The 21,045-nt window shown below is 50.2% G+C and overlaps 4 protein-coding genes across 4 annotated transcripts; 2 read left to right on the forward strand and 2 right to left on the reverse strand.

Moving 5' to 3' along the window:
• Positions 1–3,150: 3,150 nt before the first annotated feature.
• Positions 3,151–5,166, reverse strand: EI90DRAFT_3018070 (uncharacterized protein; the record flags this gene model as incomplete). The annotated part of the gene is made up of 9 exons (XM_039057181.1): positions 3,151–3,217; positions 3,409–3,440; positions 3,566–3,781; positions 3,862–3,990; positions 4,030–4,095; positions 4,251–4,414; positions 4,480–4,686; positions 4,879–5,063; positions 5,144–5,166. 9 exons carry the CDS (start codon positions 5,164–5,166, stop codon positions 3,151–3,153), a joined length of 1,089 nt encoding a protein of 362 aa, XP_038913631.1.
• A 1,514-nt stretch (positions 5,167–6,680) lies between these two features.
• On the forward strand, positions 6,681–7,255 carry EI90DRAFT_2974978 (kinase-like domain-containing protein; the record flags this gene model as incomplete). Its single annotated transcript, XM_039055832.1, has 3 exons — positions 6,681–6,848; positions 6,910–6,984; positions 7,040–7,255. The coding sequence occupies 3 exons, from the start codon at positions 6,681–6,683 to the stop codon at positions 7,253–7,255; spliced, it is 459 nt and encodes a 152-aa protein (XP_038913632.1).
• Positions 7,256–8,694: 1,439 nt separating this feature from the next.
• On the forward strand, positions 8,695–11,504 carry EI90DRAFT_2927920 (uncharacterized protein; the record flags this gene model as incomplete). The annotated part of the gene is made up of 2 exons (XM_039054950.1): positions 8,695–10,086; positions 10,239–11,504. The coding sequence occupies 2 exons, from the start codon at positions 8,695–8,697 to the stop codon at positions 11,502–11,504; spliced, it is 2,658 nt and encodes an 885-aa protein (XP_038913633.1).
• Positions 11,505–18,533: 7,029 nt separating this feature from the next.
• Positions 18,534–19,122, reverse strand: EI90DRAFT_3126894 (uncharacterized protein; the record flags this gene model as incomplete). Its single annotated transcript, XM_039063958.1, has 2 exons — positions 18,534–19,007; positions 19,069–19,122. 2 exons carry the CDS (start codon positions 19,120–19,122, stop codon positions 18,534–18,536), a joined length of 528 nt encoding a protein of 175 aa, XP_038913634.1.
• Between the last annotated feature and the right edge of the window lie 1,923 nt (positions 19,123–21,045).

A 21,045-nucleotide genomic window follows, 5' to 3' on the forward strand; every position in this document is an offset into this window, starting at 1 on the left:
CAGAACACCCAAACATAATTCGTCGAAGGGGCATCGTGTCGACGATTAACGGTGTCAACCAACAATGAATCTAATTACACACCCAACCATCGAACAGGAGCTTACAATTCCTCCCTCCAACAAAGCAACAAAGAGGCGTGAATCAGACCCCCCTCCTCGGGCTAACACATGTCGAAACACATGTCGAAACTCTATTGCTTCTGTGCACCTCACATAAGGGAAGGGATTATCTCCGAGAAAATGGTGTATATTTGGTTGTAAGGGCGTTGCACTTGATTGAGACTGACGAAAGAGTGGGGGTGCATGTACTCAGACTTGTGGATTGACAAGGGGGGATGAGAGCGATGAGGATGAGAAAGTGATAGAGATCTAAACCCACATATCGGGCCAAGTTTCATCGACGGTTTCTTCCGGGAGACTCTGGGATTCGAAGAACGGGGCACAGGGTACATTTGGAGCCAAGGCGCATTCAGCTGTGCTTCCGGCGTGTGCTCATACAAGTTTTTGTTCTTGCCTATTTGGTTTGTCTTGGCACTTGCCACGTGTGAGCCATTACTTGTTGTTTAATGTTTTCATTTCACGAGACTAATCACGGGGCAACGATCGAACTCGGCTCAGCCAACGCTATGACTTCCCCTGGCTCGATCACCCCGATGCGCCTGTCTCAGCACCGCACTTGCCCCTTTGCCGCTTTCACGAGTTGCTGCGCAACCTGACCATTTGATGGACCCAGGGACCGTGCCTCAGTCGTATGCTGGGTTTTCTGGCGCGGATGCGCGAAGCGGACCACACCAGCGGAGGTACGTACTGAACCTCACTTATCACGAGAGTGCTCACGACAATTCAGGCCGTGCTTATAAAAAGGGCTTTCACAGTGCCCCCTTTTCCTTCCTTATCGCCTGAATCTCTCGCGACTCTCGTGGTGCGTACAAGGCCAACTTGCTGCTGTTCTTTCGAACTCACTCTCGTGATTTTGCCGCTGCTGCCGCTACTGCCTCCCTGTTTCCCTTGCTGCTTTTCCCCCTCGACTCGCGCATATCCGTTGCTGCAGTCTCACACTAGTTTGGTTTCGCCTCTCCCACCCCCTCCCCTTTCACCACCGATTACTTCGTTTCGTTTCCGATCTTGCGTGTATTCTGTTTCCATATATATCTTTTTCTGGTTTCCACCCGTTCCGGAATTTGCATGTATTATTATCATCCGTTGTTCTACTCTCTTGTGTATTTCTGTTGTTTTGTCTGGAACTTCTTTGTACTTGTAGCCGGTTCACGCGTGTCTCGCGCCGCTTGCTTGCTCCCAATACATTCTGGGCCTCCTGGGCCGTCTCCCGCTACGACCTCAGTCAACCCTGATTAGCTTGCTTGCAAGGTCTCTTGCATGTCCACATTCGTGGGAATTCTGCAAATATATTGGTGGGAATTCTGAAAATGTATTGACCGCTTCTCTGCACGTGTCCTTTCTTACAACTCTCGCGATAAGATCTTTCTGGCTCATTTTTCCCACTACTTCATAGCGGGTTCTGCGCATTTAGGCCCCACAAGTGCTGTTCACAGGATCTAGGGTCTTCTTTTCCCAATATAACTATGACAATCACTTCCGCTGTAGTACCACTTCGATAAGACAAATCACTTGACCCCTCATATAACTATGTTAGCTCAGACTTCAGACACCCAGTTGGCTCTCTGTGAATTCCTCTTCTTCACTCATTATTCCAATTTCAGTTTAACACAACGCTTTCTGCATACACTATGGCTCCATTTGCATCACTTCCAATTCAACCTCTAAACCATGGTCATACTCATTTTTGAGTGTGCCTTGGACCTCAATCCATCCACCATCACTAATTACATGTACCTCCGTGATTCATATCAACGGTGCAATGCCCTGCATTCTTTTAATCGGATAAAGCTAGTGGAATAGAGAGCGTTGGGAAAGCTAACTGGTGTTGGGTAATAACTAATATTATGTGGTGTGCTCATGGCAAACAAAAGGAGGGGAAAGAACACCCATGACAGCTTAATAAAAGTTGCGCGATGGTAGAAAGAACCTCAGCATAATGGTGCAAAAAGACCCTACCAGCTTGATGGAAAGATCAATGATTCGGCAGAAAATGTTCCGCTGTGGCAGTTAACCTCACATGCAGAAGGCTTATCACAAGCAAGGTCAGGGCTGCACAGCAGCCATTTCTAGTATGGAGAAAACGTGCCCGTGCTTGAATCCGACGCATAAGCGTGATTGTGTTTGGGCATGTGGGTGTCCAAAGTCCCCCAAAACCATCTAGATTACGACTTTACCGACTCTTTCCTTTCGAAATGCTCTTAAAACTGGGTGCTGTAGTAGTGGCTGTCTACAAGGATTACTCTCAGCACACCCCCTGGGTCTAATACATCCAGGCACAGTCCTTTGTCGATTACGCCATGGATCCTGTTTTGTCAGCCATGATGGAAACCTTATCCACAATCCAGGATGTCCAGAACCTTAGTAATCAGTTTGGTGCAAAGGTTCTAGCTGCACGAGGGGCTACTCCGAGGTTTATTGTGCAGAATGGGTCCGATCTGGCACTCAGGCTCCTGTGAATGTATGTTCTCTTTAACTGGCATATTGGCTGTTACATTTAGCTCCTTCTATTGGGGTTTGCTACAAAGTCCTTAGACCACCTATCAGCAACATGCCATCTGTCGTAAAAGAGGTAAGGAAAACTATGAAGGTGAGGAATTTTTTTTCAGCCAGAGTAATGACATTGAGGATACACATACCGCACTAGCACTTGAAGAGAGAGATGAAGATATGGAAGGATTTAGACTACATCAATATCGTGAAGCTCGTCCATCAGCAAATGGTCCACATTCAGTTTGGCCACTTCTGGTGGACATATCCACCAGAAGTGGCCAAACTGCCCAAAGTGCCCAAAGTGAAATAAACCAGGTCCCTCCAATTCAATTTCAGGACCAAACTTAATTGTTTTGAGCCGTACAACTGTGGGAATTGTGCTTGGAGCCATTGAGTTTAGCCCTGAAATTGAATTGGAGGGACCTGGTTTATTTTGCTTTGGGCACTTTGGGCAGTTTGGCCACTTCTGGTGGACATATCCAACAGAAGTGGCCAAACTGAACGTGGACCATTTGCTGATGTCAGTTTTGCGATTGAAGATCATGACACAGTACCAGAAGTAGCATTAGTGTCTGAATGGTGTTCGAATGGTAACCTTGTCCAATATCTGCAATGCAGACCATCTTGCAATCAGCTGTTCCTGGTGAGTGTCGAAATTGTATCCAGTGCAACTACTGGACTTATCCGGAGCTCCAATTCAAATGGCTTCAAATCCAGGTCACGTGGCAAGGACATAAAATCATGGACAAGCCTGGTATCGAACCCAGGACCTCTAGCGTGCATCCATACACTACTCACCCTTGAGCCATGCCGGTATAGGCTGTTAAACTCTATACTATTGGGAACATATTATATTCTCCAACAGTGAGTGGTATTGGCGATAACACTGGCCTTTTTGAACTGAAGGACTGCCACTACCAAATAGCTTCTCGATGTCGCTCGCGGTCTAACTTACCTTCATGATCATGATCCTGTTGTAGTCCACGGCGATCTCAAGCCTGTAGGTTAACATGCGCTGCCTGTGAAGCCGATTTAAAGTAATTGATACCACATAGCTCAACGTGTTAATCAGTGAGGCTGGGCGTGTCAAGTTGTGCGACTTCGGGCTATCTTTGATAGCAGACGGATTGACGACAGGACATACATCGGAGGGGCCTGGATTCACATTGCGCTATTGTGCCCCATAAGTCGTGGATAGCGGTAACAAGACGACATTCAGTGACATTTACAGCTTTGCTTGTATTTGCGCACTTCTCGAATATAGCATCCTTGCACTTGATTGAAGCTTAAGCAGATACTCTTCGATGGGAATCCCTTCCCTTCACTTAAGAATGATGCCCAATTATTGGATGCGTTGGATTCCCGCCGATCGCCTTGGGACTGGGATCAATCCTCTCCAGTGGAGAGAATACTACGTACTTGCTGTGCAGCTTCTCCTGATGCGCGACCGACGATGCGAAATGCCTTTTGATCACTCCTGCATACCTGCACTGAGTCAGACTCGTCTTCAGGCTTCGAGATGTCTGAGCTTAAAGCAGGCTTGCAGCCACTGCTCGCCGCTCAACACGACGCGGGTTATGCAGATGGCGACGTTGAAGAAGCTCCAACACTTCCAGATATTGATATGTTGACAGAAATACCCTCAACAATTGATACTTGGACAGAAATGTCTTCAACACTTCCAAATATCGATACTTTGGCAGAAATACCCCCTGACAGTGCTTTCGATATTTCTGTCTGAACCCCTGCTCAGTCTCGTCTACCCCGGCTGGTTGGCTAAGAAGAGTCGAGAATGCCCCAAGGACTGGATAATCCACAGGCAGAACTTGTCTTCACCGCAATTACAGAGGCAGCTCTCGGTGAACCCACACCCGTCTCTCCTGCCGAAAGCGTCCATCGCGAGCTCAAGAGCCTGCCCTACAGGAACAAGTTGAGGTAACAGAGCCATCTGTTCCACGAGCCTTCGCTTGAATCCGGCGCCACATTTGAATCCGCTAATAGTCTCTCTTCCTAACCATTCCAATTCATACCCTCTACAAGAGGGAACGCGGCCGGTCTGGTGTCCTGGGTTTCTTACTGATAGAGAAATCGAAGGGACCAATGCCATCAAGGGGATGGAAGCCCCTGGCCGTGAAAAGACGAATGAACCCTCTGGTCGAGGTGGTTGGGGTCTTTCACGCGAGGCGTCTGTAGATTTCACCTGGCTGCCTTCAACGAGTCTGGGTCAACCGAGTCTCATTTGACGCGCAGTATACACCCACCGCCCACCACCCTCGCCCACGCCCACGCCGCTTGAAGAGATACAGCCGAGAAGAACACCTTTGGTGGCGTCCAGGGGCCACCACTGAACCCATCCGCATGGAGCACCTAGCCCAGGTGCGTTGGCGTAACGGGGGCTCTTACGGACCCGGGCAGGGGCAGGACTTTTCAGCGTTGTCGGTAAACCCTTTATGCTCACAGAGAAAGGTGGCGTCGATTACTTTGGTATTAAAAACTGTCTGGAGAACGTTACTATGTGGAAGGTTATACTTACCTCGGCAATATAGCATCATTCATTCGTAAGGGCTATGTCCACGTAGCCTCAAAAGGGCGCATCAAATCACTGGTTCAAATACACAGAATGAAAGATGTGTCACGTACCCGAGGACACGGCCCTCAGCTCAACAGTTACACAACGTCCTCGTTCGGAACAGCGTGCCACACATTGACAGTGTACAAGAGCGGGTCATGGCATGAGTTGGTCAATGGGGATCCAATAGTACTTACACTGTGAGTAATTTTCGACAAAGCCAAGCCAAAGGCTAGGTAACCACTGGTGCGTTCTTACAAACAATCTAGTTTACATGGTTGAATTTCAGTGCACTGGCTGGCCATTGCTTTTAATTTCGTGAATGAAGTGCTGGCACGTCAACTGCCACAGCAGAAGAAATCGACGATTAAGGATCTTGACGTCGTGCGGAGGCAGGAGGGCATTATAAAAGGACGTTTCGCGTGTATACGACGAGCGAGGAAAGGTGAAAAAAATAGAGCAACTACGTAGAAAGAAGGCGGTAAGGAAGGGAGGAAAATGCCAATGAACCGCCGACCGAGTGGGGTGGGTTGAGAAATACCGATTGCACTTAATTTCGCCCAGTCACCCAAGGATCGTTTAATTCGGACCATTCGAGACATTAGAAGGTCAAAGGACCAATGGGATGAAGAGTGAATTACGCAATTGCTTCCCAGCTATCCGTGAGCTCCAGTGACGGGAGGGAAACGACAGGTCAATTGGTCCCGTGCAGTTGATTTACATAAGCCGAGCTGCTGAGAAAGCCCCAACTAGTACAATGACTATGTAGTACAAGGTTGGGCCCGACTCCGAGGTCGATCTGCACAAACGCCCGGGCTAGGCACAGGTTATTAGTATTAGAACACGGCATACATTTGGAGCCACTGCAGTGAAGGCGTAAGCAGAAATTTGTCAGCTGGTGCGCGCAGGCTTTTGCCTTTTAAGTTTGTCTCTTGGCATTTGCCAATGGATGAGCCCGGGCCACGATGGAAAAAAACGTGTTCAAGTTTTATCCGATTCGTATAAGGGGATAACCAAGCTCTTTCCTTTCGAAAAGCTCTTGGAGCTGGTGCTTTGGCAGTAGCTGTCTGTGAAGTGCCTACTCTGAGCGTGCACCTTGGCATCCATACGCAATCATTATCCTGCTCTAGTCAATTGTACCATGGATCCTGCTTCGTCAGCTGTGATGGAAGCCTTGTCCACAATTCGTGGTGTTCAGGATCTTAGTCACCAGTTTGGTACTAAGGTTCTGATTGCACGGGGCGGCTACTCCGAGGTCTATCGTGCCGAATGGCTCCAATCTGGCACTCTGGCGCCCGTGAATGTATGTTTTCTGAACTGACATGTTGATTTTGTTCACTTCACTTCTTCCATGGAGGTCTGCTACAAAGTTCTCAAACCGCCTATCAGCGACATGCCGCCTGTGGTAGAGGAAGTAAAAAAAAACCATGAAGGTGAGGGCTTTCTCAGCGGGATTGACAACATTGAAGTCCACGTACTTCACCAGCACCTAAAGAGAGAGATGAAGGCATGGAAGGACTTGGACCACGGAAATAAAGTGAAATTCGTTGGTTTTGCGATTGGAGCTCGCGGCGCAGTACCAGAAGCGGCACTGGTGTCCGAATGGTGTTCGAACGGGAACCTTGTCCAATATCTGCGTCGCAAACCATCTTGCAATCGGCTGCCCCTCGTGAGTGGTATCAGTGACAAAACTGGCCTTTTGAACTGAAGGGACCCGCGCCATCGGACAGCTTCTCGATGTCGCTCGAGGTCTGACCTACCTTCATGACCATGACCCTGTTGTAGTTCACTGCGATCTCAAGCCTGTAGGTAAACATGTGTTGTCTACGAAACCGATTTAAAGGGACCGACATCATATAGCTCAACATATTAATCACTGAGGCCGGGCATGCCAAGTTGTGTTACTTCGAGCTATCTTTGATAGGGGACGGATTGACGACAGGCTACACATCTTCAGGGGCCTCATTCACGTTGCGCTATTGCGCCCCGGAAGTCGTGGAAAGTAATGTCAAGACGACATCTAGTGATATTTACTCCTTTGCCTGTAGTTGTGCCATGGTGAGCCGTTGTGATTGATGAATGTAACATCCTTGCGCTTGACTGAAGCTTAACTAGATACTTTTTGATGGAAGTCCTTTCCCTTCGTTAAGAATGATGCCCAACTACTGAAGGCGTTAAAATCCGGCCGGCCAGTTTGGGACTGGAAGCAATCCCTCCGGTGGAGAAAGTACTTTCTCGTTGCTGTGCATTTTCTCCTGATGCGCGACCAACGATGGGGGAGGTCTTTCGATCACTCGTGGATACCTGCGCCGAGCCGGACTCATCTCCGAACCTCGAGATGTCTGACCTCAAAACAAACCTGTTTCTGCCACTCACCGACGGCTTGGCGTATTCACACCTTACACTGGGTGGACATCACACGAATTCGAGGCCCCCAACGTCATCCAAGAAGGCGACCATTAAGGCTGATGGGAAAGTAGCTCCTGTTCCCGCTTCTCCTGACTTTCAAAATGGGATTTCTGGCGAGAAACAGCCACAAGTTCAGCCGTTGCCAAAGACGACGCCCAAACTCTTCGACCCTGCAGTTGATGAAGAGGTAGCGCCCGTCACTATTTCCCCTGAAGCTCAAGATGTTGTCCTTGGGTTGGAGCCGCTGCCCGGCCTGTTGTGGGCACATGTGTCACGTGAATCCCTAGGGACGGTGCACACGGGAACAACAACTAGACAGCCTGATACCGTTGATACCTCTGTGGCTTGCCCAAAGCCCCCTCCCCCATCAACTTGCCCGCCATCGACCATATCGCTGCAGCACGAGGCTGGAACTCCGAGGCAAAAGATCAATGATCTCGCAGCAGGGGGTGACCTGGCGGTTTTAACCCTGAGAGGCATCAATGCTACCGCAGATTGGTGTCCACCCTTAAAGAATGCGACTAGTGCTGCACTCTTTATCTCCGACGAGGTTAAAGTTGGTAATGATTCATGCTTGTTTACCAATGTAAGCTCACCCTGGTTCGCGTTACATAGAATTTTAAGGAGAATGCCAAGGAATGGACTAATTTCGGGGAATACATAGCAAGCACCATGGCCAAGGTAGCTTCGGTAATAGAGTCCGACGATGTATCAGAGGCAAAGTCATGGGTGGAAAGTGCTACCGAGCTCGATGGGTAAATCTGTATCTGTTTTTGACGGTTTTGATATCGTATTCACATCAAATCCTAGCGCGCTACAGAAGATTAAGTCCGAAATTGAAGGATAGGAAAAAGTGGAGAAACGATTGAATATCAGAAAAACATTCTCTCACTTGGGAAGAATTCATGGCCTAAACAAGGAGTTTGCCGAAGCATTGACATCGTTTCAGGTAGCATGACCATTCTGATTGTTTGCCGATGCAGGTTATGACGAACTTGATACCCTCTGATAATCCCACCCAGGCGTGCCTAGGAGACACTAGGGTTGATCTCATTGAGCATATCATGGCGTGGTGTCGCAACACTGGGGATGGCGAGAACCGGCTAATGCTGTTGACTGCTGTGGCCGGTGCCGGCAAGACTTCGATTGCCCTCACGATAGCCGAGCGATGTGTCAGTGAAGAGGATGTTTCCCTGTTACTACGGTTCTTTTTTAAAGCGGGCAAACGATCGCGGCCTAATCTTTTGTTCAGTGGCATAGCTCAAGCTTTGGCAGACCATGACCCCGCTTACCGCACTTTCATTGCCTCTACTCTTCGAAACGACCCTAGTCTCCCAACAGCTTCATTTGCGACGCAATTCAAGGAATTGGTCGCTCTACCTCTGCTCCGTAAACCTCCGCCTTCCGACCGTCCTATGGTGATCATCATCGACGCTCTGGATGAATGTGACAAAGACGTGCTTGAGCCCCTTGCCGACGTTCTTGGGGACCAAGTGCCCAGGCTACCATCTTCCATCAAATTCTTCATCACATCGAGACAACTTGTTCTCGTGAATCGCTACCTCTCCCCCGATTACCCTATTAATCGTCTCACTATTGATCTCTTGGATGAGGCAAATGTGCAAGACTGTGCTAGATTCATACGCTTCCAGCTGCAAAAGCTAGGGAAGTTACATCGGAGTTTACAGCGTACTCTTCAGGACGAGGATAATATGGTACAGGAGATCTCGAAACGAGCAAATGGCTTGTTTATCTGGATCAGCACCATCTTTCGCTACATGGAGGTGGCCAACAAGAATCCTATGATGACACTAGAAAGTCTGCTAGACACTGGTGCCGAACGGCCAGAGGTCCCTGCTGAGAAGATGATGGATGACTTGTATATAAGCATTTTGAAGAAATGTGCTTGGGAGGATGAAGATTTTGCTCACGATTACCCAGTTGTGATGGGAGCAATCTTCGTTGCTCAGCAGCCTCTGTCCATCACAGCCTGGGACGCAATTTTGTCGCCCTTCCTCAAGTCTTCTGCTCAATATGTGTTCGCTGAACTTGCGCCACTCCTCTCAGGAGTTGAGGATCACTACACTCCGGTTTGCATCTTACACCAGTCTTTCCACGATTTTATTGCCGATCGGATCGATCCTCGGACAATCAGTCCTCATTGCAGTCCAGTGGGCGTGGAGACAGAGAATGCCAGGCTTGCCCTGCGGTGTATCGAGATCCTAAACCAGGATCTCTGCCATGTAAAGGGCTTAGGATTAATTGAAAACTTGTCCGAAAACGATGAAATGCTGCGCATTTCCCCCAAGGAGTTATCGGAACACTTTCATTACGCATGCTGCCACATTGTCCATCACCTCAGCCGAGTCCAGGAACCGTCACAGGAGCTTGCTATGTCAGTTGCTATGTTTCTGAGTCAGGAAGCAACTCGTTGGATGGAAGTCTGTGTGAGAATGGAAACCTACGTCAGTATCTCTTCACTCCCTGAGTGGGCTAAGGTATGGGCTATCGACAAATTGTATCAATGAAACTACCTCATGATCTTCTCTAGTCGGCTGTTGTCCACAGGTCGAAAAATGCTGTCGGCACACTGGCTAATGTGCTTATCCGGCTTAGCCGTGATTTAGGGTTTTTTTCAAGATTCCAAGAGGCATATGAGGCAGCAAATGACACTGTTGTACTCTACCGTTGCCTTTTTTCTGTGAACTCAAGTTTCTACACTCCCCATTTGGCCAAGTCACTTCACAGTCTACACAAAGCTCTTTCTAATCTCGGACAGCATTTGGAGGCGCTTCCATTCATTGAAGAATGTGTCAAAATCCAATGCCAGCTAGTTGGCATTGACCCAGGATCACACACACCGGATTTGGCCATATCACTCAGAAATCTATATTTGGCTCTTTCGGGTCTCGAGGCGCTTCCATTCATGGCAGAATGTGTCAAAATCCGGCGCCAGCCAGTTGGCGTTAACCCAGGATCATATACACCGGATTTGGCTATATCACTCAACAGTCTATATGTGGCTCTTTCCAATCTCGGACGGCACTCGGAGGCGCTCCCATTCATTGAAGAATGTGTCAAAATCCGGTGCCAGCTAGTTGACGTTAACCTGGGATCATACACACCGGATTTGGCCATGTCACTCAGAAATCTATATTTGGCTCTTTCGGGTCTCGGACGGCACTCGGAGGCGCTTCCATTCATGGAAGAATGCGTCAAAATCCGGCGCCAGCTAGTTGGCATTAACCCAGGATCACACACACCGGATTTGGCCATATCACTCAACAGTCTATATGTGGCTCTTTCCAATCTCGGACGGCACTCGGAAGCACTCCCCTTCATCGAAGAAAGTGTCAAACTCCGGTGCCAGCTAGTTGCCGTTCACCCAGGATCATACACCTCGGATTTGGCTTTGTCACTCAACAATCTACGTAATGCTCTTTCCAAACTCGGACGGCACTCGGAGGGGCTCCCATTCATCGAAGAAAGCATCAAACTCTACTGCCAGTTAGTTATTGTTGACCCAGGAACATACACCCCGGATTTGGCCATGTCACTCAGAAATCTATATTTGACTCTTTCCAATCTCGGACGGCACTTGGAGGCGCTCCCATTTATTGAAGAATGTGTCAAATTCTGGCACCAGCTGGTTGGCATTAACCCAGGATCATACACACCGGATTTGGCCATGTCACTCAACAATCTATACAATGCTCTTTCCAATCTTGGACGGCACTCGGAGGCGCTCCCATTCATTGAAGAAGGTGTCAACATCTGGCACCAGCTAGTCGGCATCAACCCAGGAGTATACACCCCAAAATTGGCCAAATCAGTCAAGAACCTACTGTTAGACACTGGTCCAGGGTCGGCACCGAAGGTCGCCATTGTGGGCCGCTATAGGCCGCAATGGCTGTGATGCCGTGAACAAGGCCCGAGGGTAGGGCATTTGGCCTCAGCGACTCTAAAGGAGCGCTGTGCCACCTAGCTGTCTCTTGGCCCTCATTTCGGACTTACTGGGGTTGCCTTGCTGGGGTCAGGACTTGGGGTTGTGGTCAAATCGATATTAGAGCTAAAGTACTATAATGTAGTATACAGGATATATATAGGAGGAAGGAATGAATGGAAGTGGACCCGGGCCAAAGGCCGAAGGGTCCGGAAGCAAACATGAATAAGGAGTGGGGTTGGCTGCACAGCGGCCAGCAATGACCGAGGATCAAAACAAACAATAACAGATAAATAAAGGAAGGAGCGTAGGGCTGCAATAGCAGCGATGGTATCGTAGCAGTGCTGGACTCGGAGTTGGGCCAGAGTTGGGCGCGGGAATGGTAGCGGCCCTGTAGGGGCCAAGTGGGCGGGGTAGAGGAGTCATGCTGGGCACAGTGCCAGAGGCAGACTCAGGGTGGGAAGGCTGGTGTGGCTGTGGGGGAGCTGGCCAGGTGCAGGGGAGCCTAGGGGCAAGCGGGGGAGTGAGCAGGGAGTCCTCAGGGAGGATAGGGGTGAGGTCGGGGCTCGCGCTCACACTTGCATAGCGGGAATGGGCTCGGGCGGCTAACGGGCCGGAATGCACGGCCATGACACCTACATAATGCTCTTTCCAATCTCGGACAAGGCACAAATGGTCCACAATTGAGCATGTTCTCCTCTTCCTACGTTGCTACTGCACATGATGGGCTAGGCTGAATTGGGTCCTCAGCTTGAGATGCGTGTTTCTGCATACCACCATAATGTCAGAACCGTGGGAAGCTTTGCCAATGGTAGCTGTAGGCGACCGAGCGTTGGCTGCTAGTGGTAAAGGTGTCCTACCCACGACCAAGCTTTAGCGAGGAATAACCTCACCAATCTCAAGGTCGAGGCTACTTAGGCAAGCGGGCCGGGATTCCAGCTTCAACGACTCAGGGAGGAGCGTTGTGCCTTGTTCTCGATGCGGTCCCGATACTTCAGAAGGCAGAGGTTTTACGGGGAACAGATGTAAGCTTAGGGGAACGTTCTAGTTGATTTCGAACTACAGTACAAGCATTAGTTACAAGCTGTGTATAAGTGCTAGGGAACTGAATAGGGAATAAGTCGCCAGATCTCGTGGAGATTGTGGGCAGAGAAAAGAAGGAGGAAAACAAACAAGAAGCACATGTTCAAGACAGCGAAGGTCAAATGTGACCTTCGCCGCAAGATAACAAGGTTCCGTGAAACATGGGACAACAGGTCATGGTGCTCTGCAGCGCTGGGTCGTTCAACGACAATTAGGAGAGGGGTTGTGGAGAGGTGGTGGGAAGGGGTTAGATGGCGATGGGCGGCGAGTGGAGTGTGCAGGGAGTGTTCGGGCATGGGAGAAGGTCGGGGAGGAGGTCGTCTGACTCCAGGGAATGCCGGGTCGTGACACATCAGCGATGATGTTGAGGTTTGGATGGATGGTGAATGGTGATGACTTGGGAAAAACTGATATCTTGCCAAGAATCAAGTACATGTGTCTCTCGAATCGTCAGTGGCGTCAATGGTGACTGGCTTGAGTGTGTTGGATTCATCTCGGCAAACTCGGTGCATTCCCCAGTCCCCACAACGTCCCATTCAAACCACCTACGTATCACCGCTAACTTCAATATATGAATCCTCTCCTTCAAAGGCACTTGTTTGGTCCCAACCGCTCCTCTTCCTATCCTTCGGAGAGCTAGTGTCACGGCCGTGCATTCCGGCCCGTTCCCCGCCCGTCCCGATGCCGCCCGAGCCCGTTTCCACTATGCGAGCATGAGTGCGAGCCCCGACCTCAGCCCTATCCTCCCTGAGGACTCCCTGCTCACTCCCCTGCTTGCCCCTATGTCAGGGCACACCCCACCTGACCCCGCGCTGCGCTGCCCTACTCCGCTCCCCCACTATCACTCCCTGTTTCTTCTTTCCCCTTTCCTTCTTTCTTTCTATTTCCGTTCCATGGTCGACTTCCCCTTCTCTATGTATTACTACACACCTAACCCCACTCCCCCGATTGCCGTGCCCGCTGCGCGCATTCCTGCTCACAGAGCGGCACACCTCCAGGATCTCCCATGGAGATACCCAGGGGAGTGCAGCTGTGTGCGGGGATGATGTGGCTCCTCCCACATGACCCCAACCGCATGTATATAATAGCACCTGGGGTGGGAACAGAAGAAGCAGCCTTCTTCTCAACTTCCCACTTCAGGTAAGTACTGTAGCTTCCCCTTTTAATGATAATTCAACTTCCCACTTCAGACTAAGTGGTCGGGGACGCTCACCCCACAACAGGACCGCTGCTACGCATATGTCAGGGCACAGCCCCTGACCCCACACACCCTCAGGTACCCTTCCCCCATTTTCTCCTATTTTTCCCTTCACTGTTCCACAATCCCGCATGCATGCAGACCGTGGGAACGTTCTGGGCAAGTAACTTGCCCAGAAACCATCACAGCCACAACCGTGGGAACTTTCTGGGCGAGCAGCTCGCCCAGAATCTTCCCACAGGGGGGGGGGGGGTGCCAATTATGGAAAGTCGGCAAAGAGCCGAAAACTGTATAGTTCCCGGCTCCCATTTGTAGCGGCTTCACAGGAGGTTGAGAAGGTTACCCTTCTTCTCAACTCATTTCCTGTGAAGGCAAGTGTAACTAAGCTACTCCCTAAATGCGTAGCAACTCATTTCCTGTGAAGGCTGGGGCTAGCCCCCTCAGTGAGTTTGAAGACCTCGGACTGGGACTAGATACCCCAGCGACTCGGAGGATCCCCTTAGGCCCGTCACGGAACGAGGGCCGGGCCCTGACAGCATAGCCGACATCTGTCCCATCGAGTCCCTCGCGCTGGGACCTCACCGCTTTCAGAGCTGTCCCTGACACCCTAGGCTCCCCTGCACCTGGCTGACTCCCCCACAGCCACACCAACCTTCCCACCCTGAGTCTGCCTCCGGCACTGTGCCCAGCGTGACTCCTCTACCCCGCCCACTTGGCCCCTACAGGGCCGCTACCATTCCCGCGCCCGACTCCAGCCCAACTCTGAGTCCAGTGCCGCTACGATATGTACCATCGCTGCTATCGCAGCCCTACGCTCCTTCCTTTATTTATCTGTTATTGTTTGTTTTGACCCTCGGTCATTGCCGGCCGCTGTGCAGCCAACCCCACTCCTTATTCATGTTTGCTTCCGGACCCTTCGGCCTTCGGCCCGGGTCCGCTTCCATTCATTCCTTCCTCCTATATATATCCTGTATACTACATTATAGTACTTTAGCTCTAATATCGATTGACCACGACCCCTAAGTCCTGACCCCAACAAGGCAACCCCAGTAAGTCTGAAATGAGGGCCAAGAGACAGCTAGGGGGCACAGCGCTCCTTTAGAGTCACTGAGGCCAAATGCCCTACCCTCGGGCCTTGTTTGAGGCATCGCAGCCATCGCGGCCCGCATCAGTGATCTTCGGTGCTGACCCCAGACCAGTGTCTAACACTAACAGCTAGAGCCAATCACTTTTCTCTGGTCCTATCCTTCCATCAAAACAATCATTGATAAATGAATCATCTGTCATGACCATGCATTCTGGCCTGTTAGCTGCCCATCCCGATGCTGCCCAAGCCTATTCCTGCTGTGCGAGCGCGAGTGCAAGCCCTGACCTCAGCCCTATCCTGAGGGCTCCCTGCTCACTCCCCCACTTGCTCCTAGGCTCCCCTACACTTGGCCGACTCCCCCACAGCCACACTGACCTCCCTGCCCCGAGTCCGCCTCTGGCACTGACCTAGCATGACTCTGCGACATCGCCTACTCCACTATGATACCATCGCCGCTATCGCAGCCCTACACCCCTTCATTTATTTATCTGTTATTGTTTGTTTTGACCCTCGGTCATTGCCGGCCACTGTGCGGCCAACCCTGCTCTTTGTTCCTATTTGCTTCCGGACCCTTCGGCCTTCAGCCCGGGTCCACTTCTATTCATTCTATCTTCATATATATATCCTGTATACTACATTATAGTACCTTAGCTCTAATATCGATGTGACCACGACCCCTGAGTCCTGACCCCAACAAGGCAACCCCAGTGAGTCCGAAATGAGGGCCAAGAGACAGCTAGGGGGCACAGCACTCCCTTTAGAGTTGCTGAGGCCAAATGCCCTACCCCTGGGCCTTGTTCACAGCATCACAGCCATCACGGCCTATAGCGGCCCGCAACAGCGACCTTCGGTGCCGACCCCGGACCAGTGTCTAACATCATCCCTCATCCCCTTTGCCCTATGGTTTCCTTTCATCATCTTCCTCCATGCCGTTGTTGTCAGGGCACATACCCTGACTTAGCCCGGACCCGGACCCGCGTCCGGACCTGCTCCACTTCCTGCGCACTTCCTGCGCTGCACGCTCCGCATGCCGCATGATCCGACCCCGGATCCCACCTCATGTGACTTCTGGGTATCCCCGGAAGTTTTCGCCATATCGGGCCACTGTGGGAAAGTGAGAAGTTAACCTTCTTCTCACTTTCTTACCCACAGTAGGCAAGTGTATCTTACTTGCCCTTTATCTTATACACTTTCTTACCCACAGTAGTGTTATGCCCTGGGATGGGCTGCTGTTACAGGTTAGCCTGTGGGTCATAGAGAGGGGTCATGGGGACCTGGGTTCCATCCCCTGACAGTTGTCCACACTCCATTCCAATTCATCAGGTCTTTCGTCTGCGGGCTCTACTTCCAAAGTAGGAGGAAGTGGTAGTGGTGGTAAGATAGATGACTTTCAAATCCTGGTACTATCCGGAATTATCCAAATGTGGCAGTACAAGGTCACGAGTGGCAAATATTTCTGGTCATTGTAAGGTCATGTGGAAAATATTTAGCTGGTTATGTAATTAGGCAGAGTTGGCTGTCTCTTTCAGAATTACTTATGTACTTTATACATGTCCTTTGGCTGAGAATTCTTGATAAACCTCATGTACTGCTTCAGGTGGCAGTCCACAATGCCCTTTGTATTTCTTTACTGCCCAGGCAGTCTCACGACCATTCAACCCTTGGCGATAACCATCCATGTATCGCAATGAGCGATTTGAAAACCTGAGAATTAATGTTATCTGGAAAGTATGAAAAAATAAAAGGTTTCCTTACTTGCGCATTGATGTGATTGATACAGATTCCAGTGCTTTCTGTAAATTTAGTTCGACATCTTTGATTCTTGAAGAAGGTGGGAACTCGTGATAAACACGCTTTGAATACCCCCACACTTGCTCAATAAAATTAAGCTCGCAATGGAATTTTGGAAGAAATAGGGTGCCAAACCCAGCAGCTTCACAGTGTGTCTGAAGCAGGGATTTGACATTAATGAAATCAGCAGAATGAAAAAGGATATTTTGGCAGCAACATTGTGCTGCTGTGCCACTGCATTTGAACCTGTCACACTGAGCACGGAGCCCAGTGACATCATAGCCTCGTTCTTCTAAGAGTTTGGCCATCCCCTTGAAATATCCTGGATAATCAGGGTGGTCATCGGGGTAATAAAGGTGTTGTATGTGACCATCCCATATTGTATCTGCCATACGCTTAGTTGTGGTTTGAGGTTTTCCATTGGGCTTGTATATGATTGCACCACTCTCGTCGCGTGCATTCACCAATACTCCCCATGGCTTAGGACCCTTTGGCATCTTGAGTGCTGACAAGGCATTTTCAGCACGTTTGGAGTGAGTACGTGCATTATCGAAGACCAAGACATGATGGTCATTGGGGTAATGCTCTGTCAAGATCTGCATTGCGTTTGATGCTTGTTCAATTACACCATCACTTGTGAAGTATCCATCGCGATTACTCCCCGGTCTGAGCAGGACCCGAGCTGTATGATCACCACCTTTGAGCCAGCCATAATCGGCTGAGACAAAGTCGGCCACCATGACAGATGCACCCTCACCCTTTGCATAGGGTTTTGCTGTCTTGGAATCATGAACCCAACGAACCTTCCGACGGTCGTGAGCATAGAAGACTGATTCATCATGGAACCAGACCACAGTACGACGAAACCCATTCGGCTCAGTTACTTCTTCCCCATTTTCATCCCACTTTCTCATCAACTCTCCGTAATTTTTCATTGCAGGCAGAAACACCTCTTGCCGATATCAAACCACATCTTCTCACTCATGGCCATCAGAATACTGCCCTTTCTTCTCCCTCTGCCAGCGATACCCCATTCTTTTTAGCCAGCGCTGACCTGTTCAGACAGATATCAGTTTATCCCGACCTAAGTGCTCAAACATTTCCGGAGTATTCAAGAACTGAAAGACATCCATTGCTGAGATGAATGGACCGAGACTATGCAGGTGAGCCTCGATTTCCTGTCTAATATCCTCGTCCATCACAAGAATAGACTCCTTCCATTTTCCATAGGGGTTCATTGGAATTGTGTTGAAATCGACCATGAACGCATGACACCACTCCTGCAACTTAGGCCCATATGACTGTGGCCCATGATCCCATGAGATCGCCACCCACTCCAATGCTTGGATCCAGCCCACCTCCTTGGTCAAGCCCATGTCAGAACGGTACACATGGAACAACTGGAGCATTTGTTCCAGTCGCATCTGCGTTAAGTCATCGAACTTTGAATGTTTATGGCCACCACCTTTCCGGCAGGGCCGGATGATTTCACTGATGCGTTGTGCAGCTTCTTCAGCTAACTTTCGGGATGGGGCAGGGACAAATGCGTGGGGGTGGTGGTGGGTTTGTGCAAGGGGTTCCTCACACACTGTTGGACTTGGCATTGCAGTTTCTGATGCGCATACTTCAGGTATGTCGAGCCATTGTGGGTTTGGATACACAAAAGTCGCATCTGACTCAGGATTGATGGAATCCATACAGCGCGGAGGCTCACCCAGAGCCTGGCCATCAGCATCACCAAGGATTTGATCATTACATTGTGTAGTGTCATCACTACTCATGTCGGTGTCACTAATGGCGATTGGGTCGCAGGGAATGGGGTATGGGAGTTGGATATGTGGTGTCAGTGGAAAAAGTCATGTAGGGTCCATTTCTTCCCATCAGACACAGTTTTTTTGATTGCCTCTTGTATTCCTTTCTTAGTAGCCCTTTGCTTGGCTGCATGATAGCATCGGGTGCATTCTGCTGGGGTGCCATTGATTGTGGTCCCTGCATAACGGACTTTGTTTCCAGGTATTGCACCACACTTGTTTATTAGATGTGAAAGGACATCTTCGGCTTTAGACAAGCGCTCAGCTAGTGGGGTATCAAAATAGGTGATGTCGACATCCTCATTCCAATCCTCAGCTCCGGACTGACTGTCATCACTGTTGCTTTCTGGCTCGATGTCACAGTTTCCAAGTCCATCCTCATTCCCATTCTCAGCTTCAGACTGGCTGTCACGACTATCACTTTCTGGCTCAATACCAAAGTTTCCAAGTCTGGAGTCTTCATGAGCCATGAGGTTAGGGCCCGGGGTGGTGTTGTGCGGTTTTTTCTGAGTCCAAAAAGTTTTGCTAACTCAGAATGGATAGTGCCTTGGCTAGTCAGTGGCATACCTTAGAGTATTCCCCAAGATTGTTTGCGCGATGGCACTTCCTGTGTACAGGCATGAGTGAGCACAGTGCTTAAAGGGTAGAAAGGCATGGCTTCCTTTTTTGGATCCGGCAATCCCCGTAATACAGTTTCACACTGCCCATGCCGGCAAACTTGAAATGGGGGGTCTTTTTTTTTTTTTGCGGGATTCTGGTCAGGGAGTGAAAGAGATGTGGATTCCGATGTAATGAAGTATATTGAAATTCATTTAATAATAATGATGTATATCAACATTTGGAAACCAAGAAGATATAAAACAGCATCACCTCTACACCTTTCAGGTGCCACATTGGCATCAAAAGTGTTGAGGGGGGGATGAGCAGCAATGCGAATTTCGCAATAATTTGCATCCAGATAGTACCGGGATTTGAAAGTCATCTATCTTAGTAGCGGACTAAATTGCAAGTAATAGCTTAGTAACTAGGAATGGGAAAAGGAGCAGGAAATTTTTACTTTATTGATAATTTGGCAGTATATCTTCTGAATCATACAGGGAGGGTGTCTTCAAGGAATTATGTGCCTGATTCAACCGATGTGTTGACAGCGGGGGCTAAGGCGACGGGATCACAGCAGGCAAAGTTTAGTATGGTCCCTGTCACGACCCGGCAATTCCCACGGTCAGGTGATCACTCCCCACACCTTCTCCCTCCCCCGCTTCGACCCCGTCAACCCCGCTGCCCGCCCAACGCTGCCTGAACAAGCCCATCACCCTTCCCCGTCACCACTACCTGTTTCCACAGCCCATCACAGGCCTACAAGTCTTTCTTTATCACGCTTGTTTCCTTGACGGCCGTACATGGCCGTCCTTCTCCCACACTCTTTGTTTGTTTTCGTTTCTTCTTAACCCCGCCCGCAATCTCCGTGAGATCTGGCAACTTAATTCCATTCATTCCGTTATACTTAAATACCGGTTGTACACTACCTCGTACTTTAGTTCGAAAATCAACTAGGGTTACCCCCTGCACCCTCTGTCTGACCCAGTCGCACCTCCTGCCTCCTGAAATATCGGGGCCGCATCAAGTACGAGGTGCAACGCTCACGAACGAGTCATTGAAGCCGAAACCCCATTCCGCCGCGATTGTCATCCCCACCCTTGACGGGCTGTTATGCTGAAGTAGCGGACCTTAACGGTCGCTGACGGCGAGTCACGGCAACGTTTTCCCATGCCCTGACAGTCCCCCTTGGTGTTAGACACTGGTCCGGGGTCGGCACCGAGGGTCGCCGTTGCGGGCCGCTATAGGCCGCGATGGCCATGATGCCATGAACAAGGCCCGAGGGTAGGGCATTTGGCCTCAGTGTCAGGGCACACCCCGCCTGACCCCATGCCGTGCTGCCCTACTCTGCCCCCCTGCTATCACTCCCTGTTTCTTCTTTCTCCTTTCCTTCTTTCTTTCTATTTCCATTCCACAGTCGACTTCCCCTTCTCTATGTATTACTACACACCTAACCCCGCTCCCCCAATCGCCACGCCCGCCGCGCGCATTCCCGCTCACAGAGCGGCACACCTCCGGGATCTCCTGCGGAGATACCCAGGGGAGTGCGGCTGTGTGCAGGGATGACGTGGCTCCTCCCACGTGACCCCAACCGCATGTATATAATAGCACCTGGGGTGGGAACAGAAGAAGCAGCCTTCTTCTCAACTTCCCACTTCAGGTAAGTACTGTAGCTTCTCCCCTTTAATGATAATACCAACTTCTGTCACGACCCGGCGTTCCCCAGGGCCAGACGACCTCCTCCCTGACCTTCTCCCACGCCCGAACACTCCCCGCACACTCCGCTCGCTGCCCATCACCGTCTAACCACTTCCCGCCACCTCTCCACAACACCTCTCCTCTTTGTTGTTGAACGACCTAGCGGCGCAGAGCACCGTGACCTGTTGTTCCATGTTTCGCCGCACCTTGTTATCTCGTGGCGAAGGTCACGCTTGACCTTCGCTGTCT

The sequence above is a fragment of the Cantharellus anzutake genome (genome assembly GCF_015039405.1).
Source record: "Cantharellus anzutake strain C23 chromosome Unknown EI90scaffold_40, whole genome shotgun sequence".
Lineage (NCBI taxonomy): Eukaryota > Fungi > Basidiomycota > Agaricomycetes > Cantharellales > Hydnaceae > Cantharellus > Cantharellus anzutake.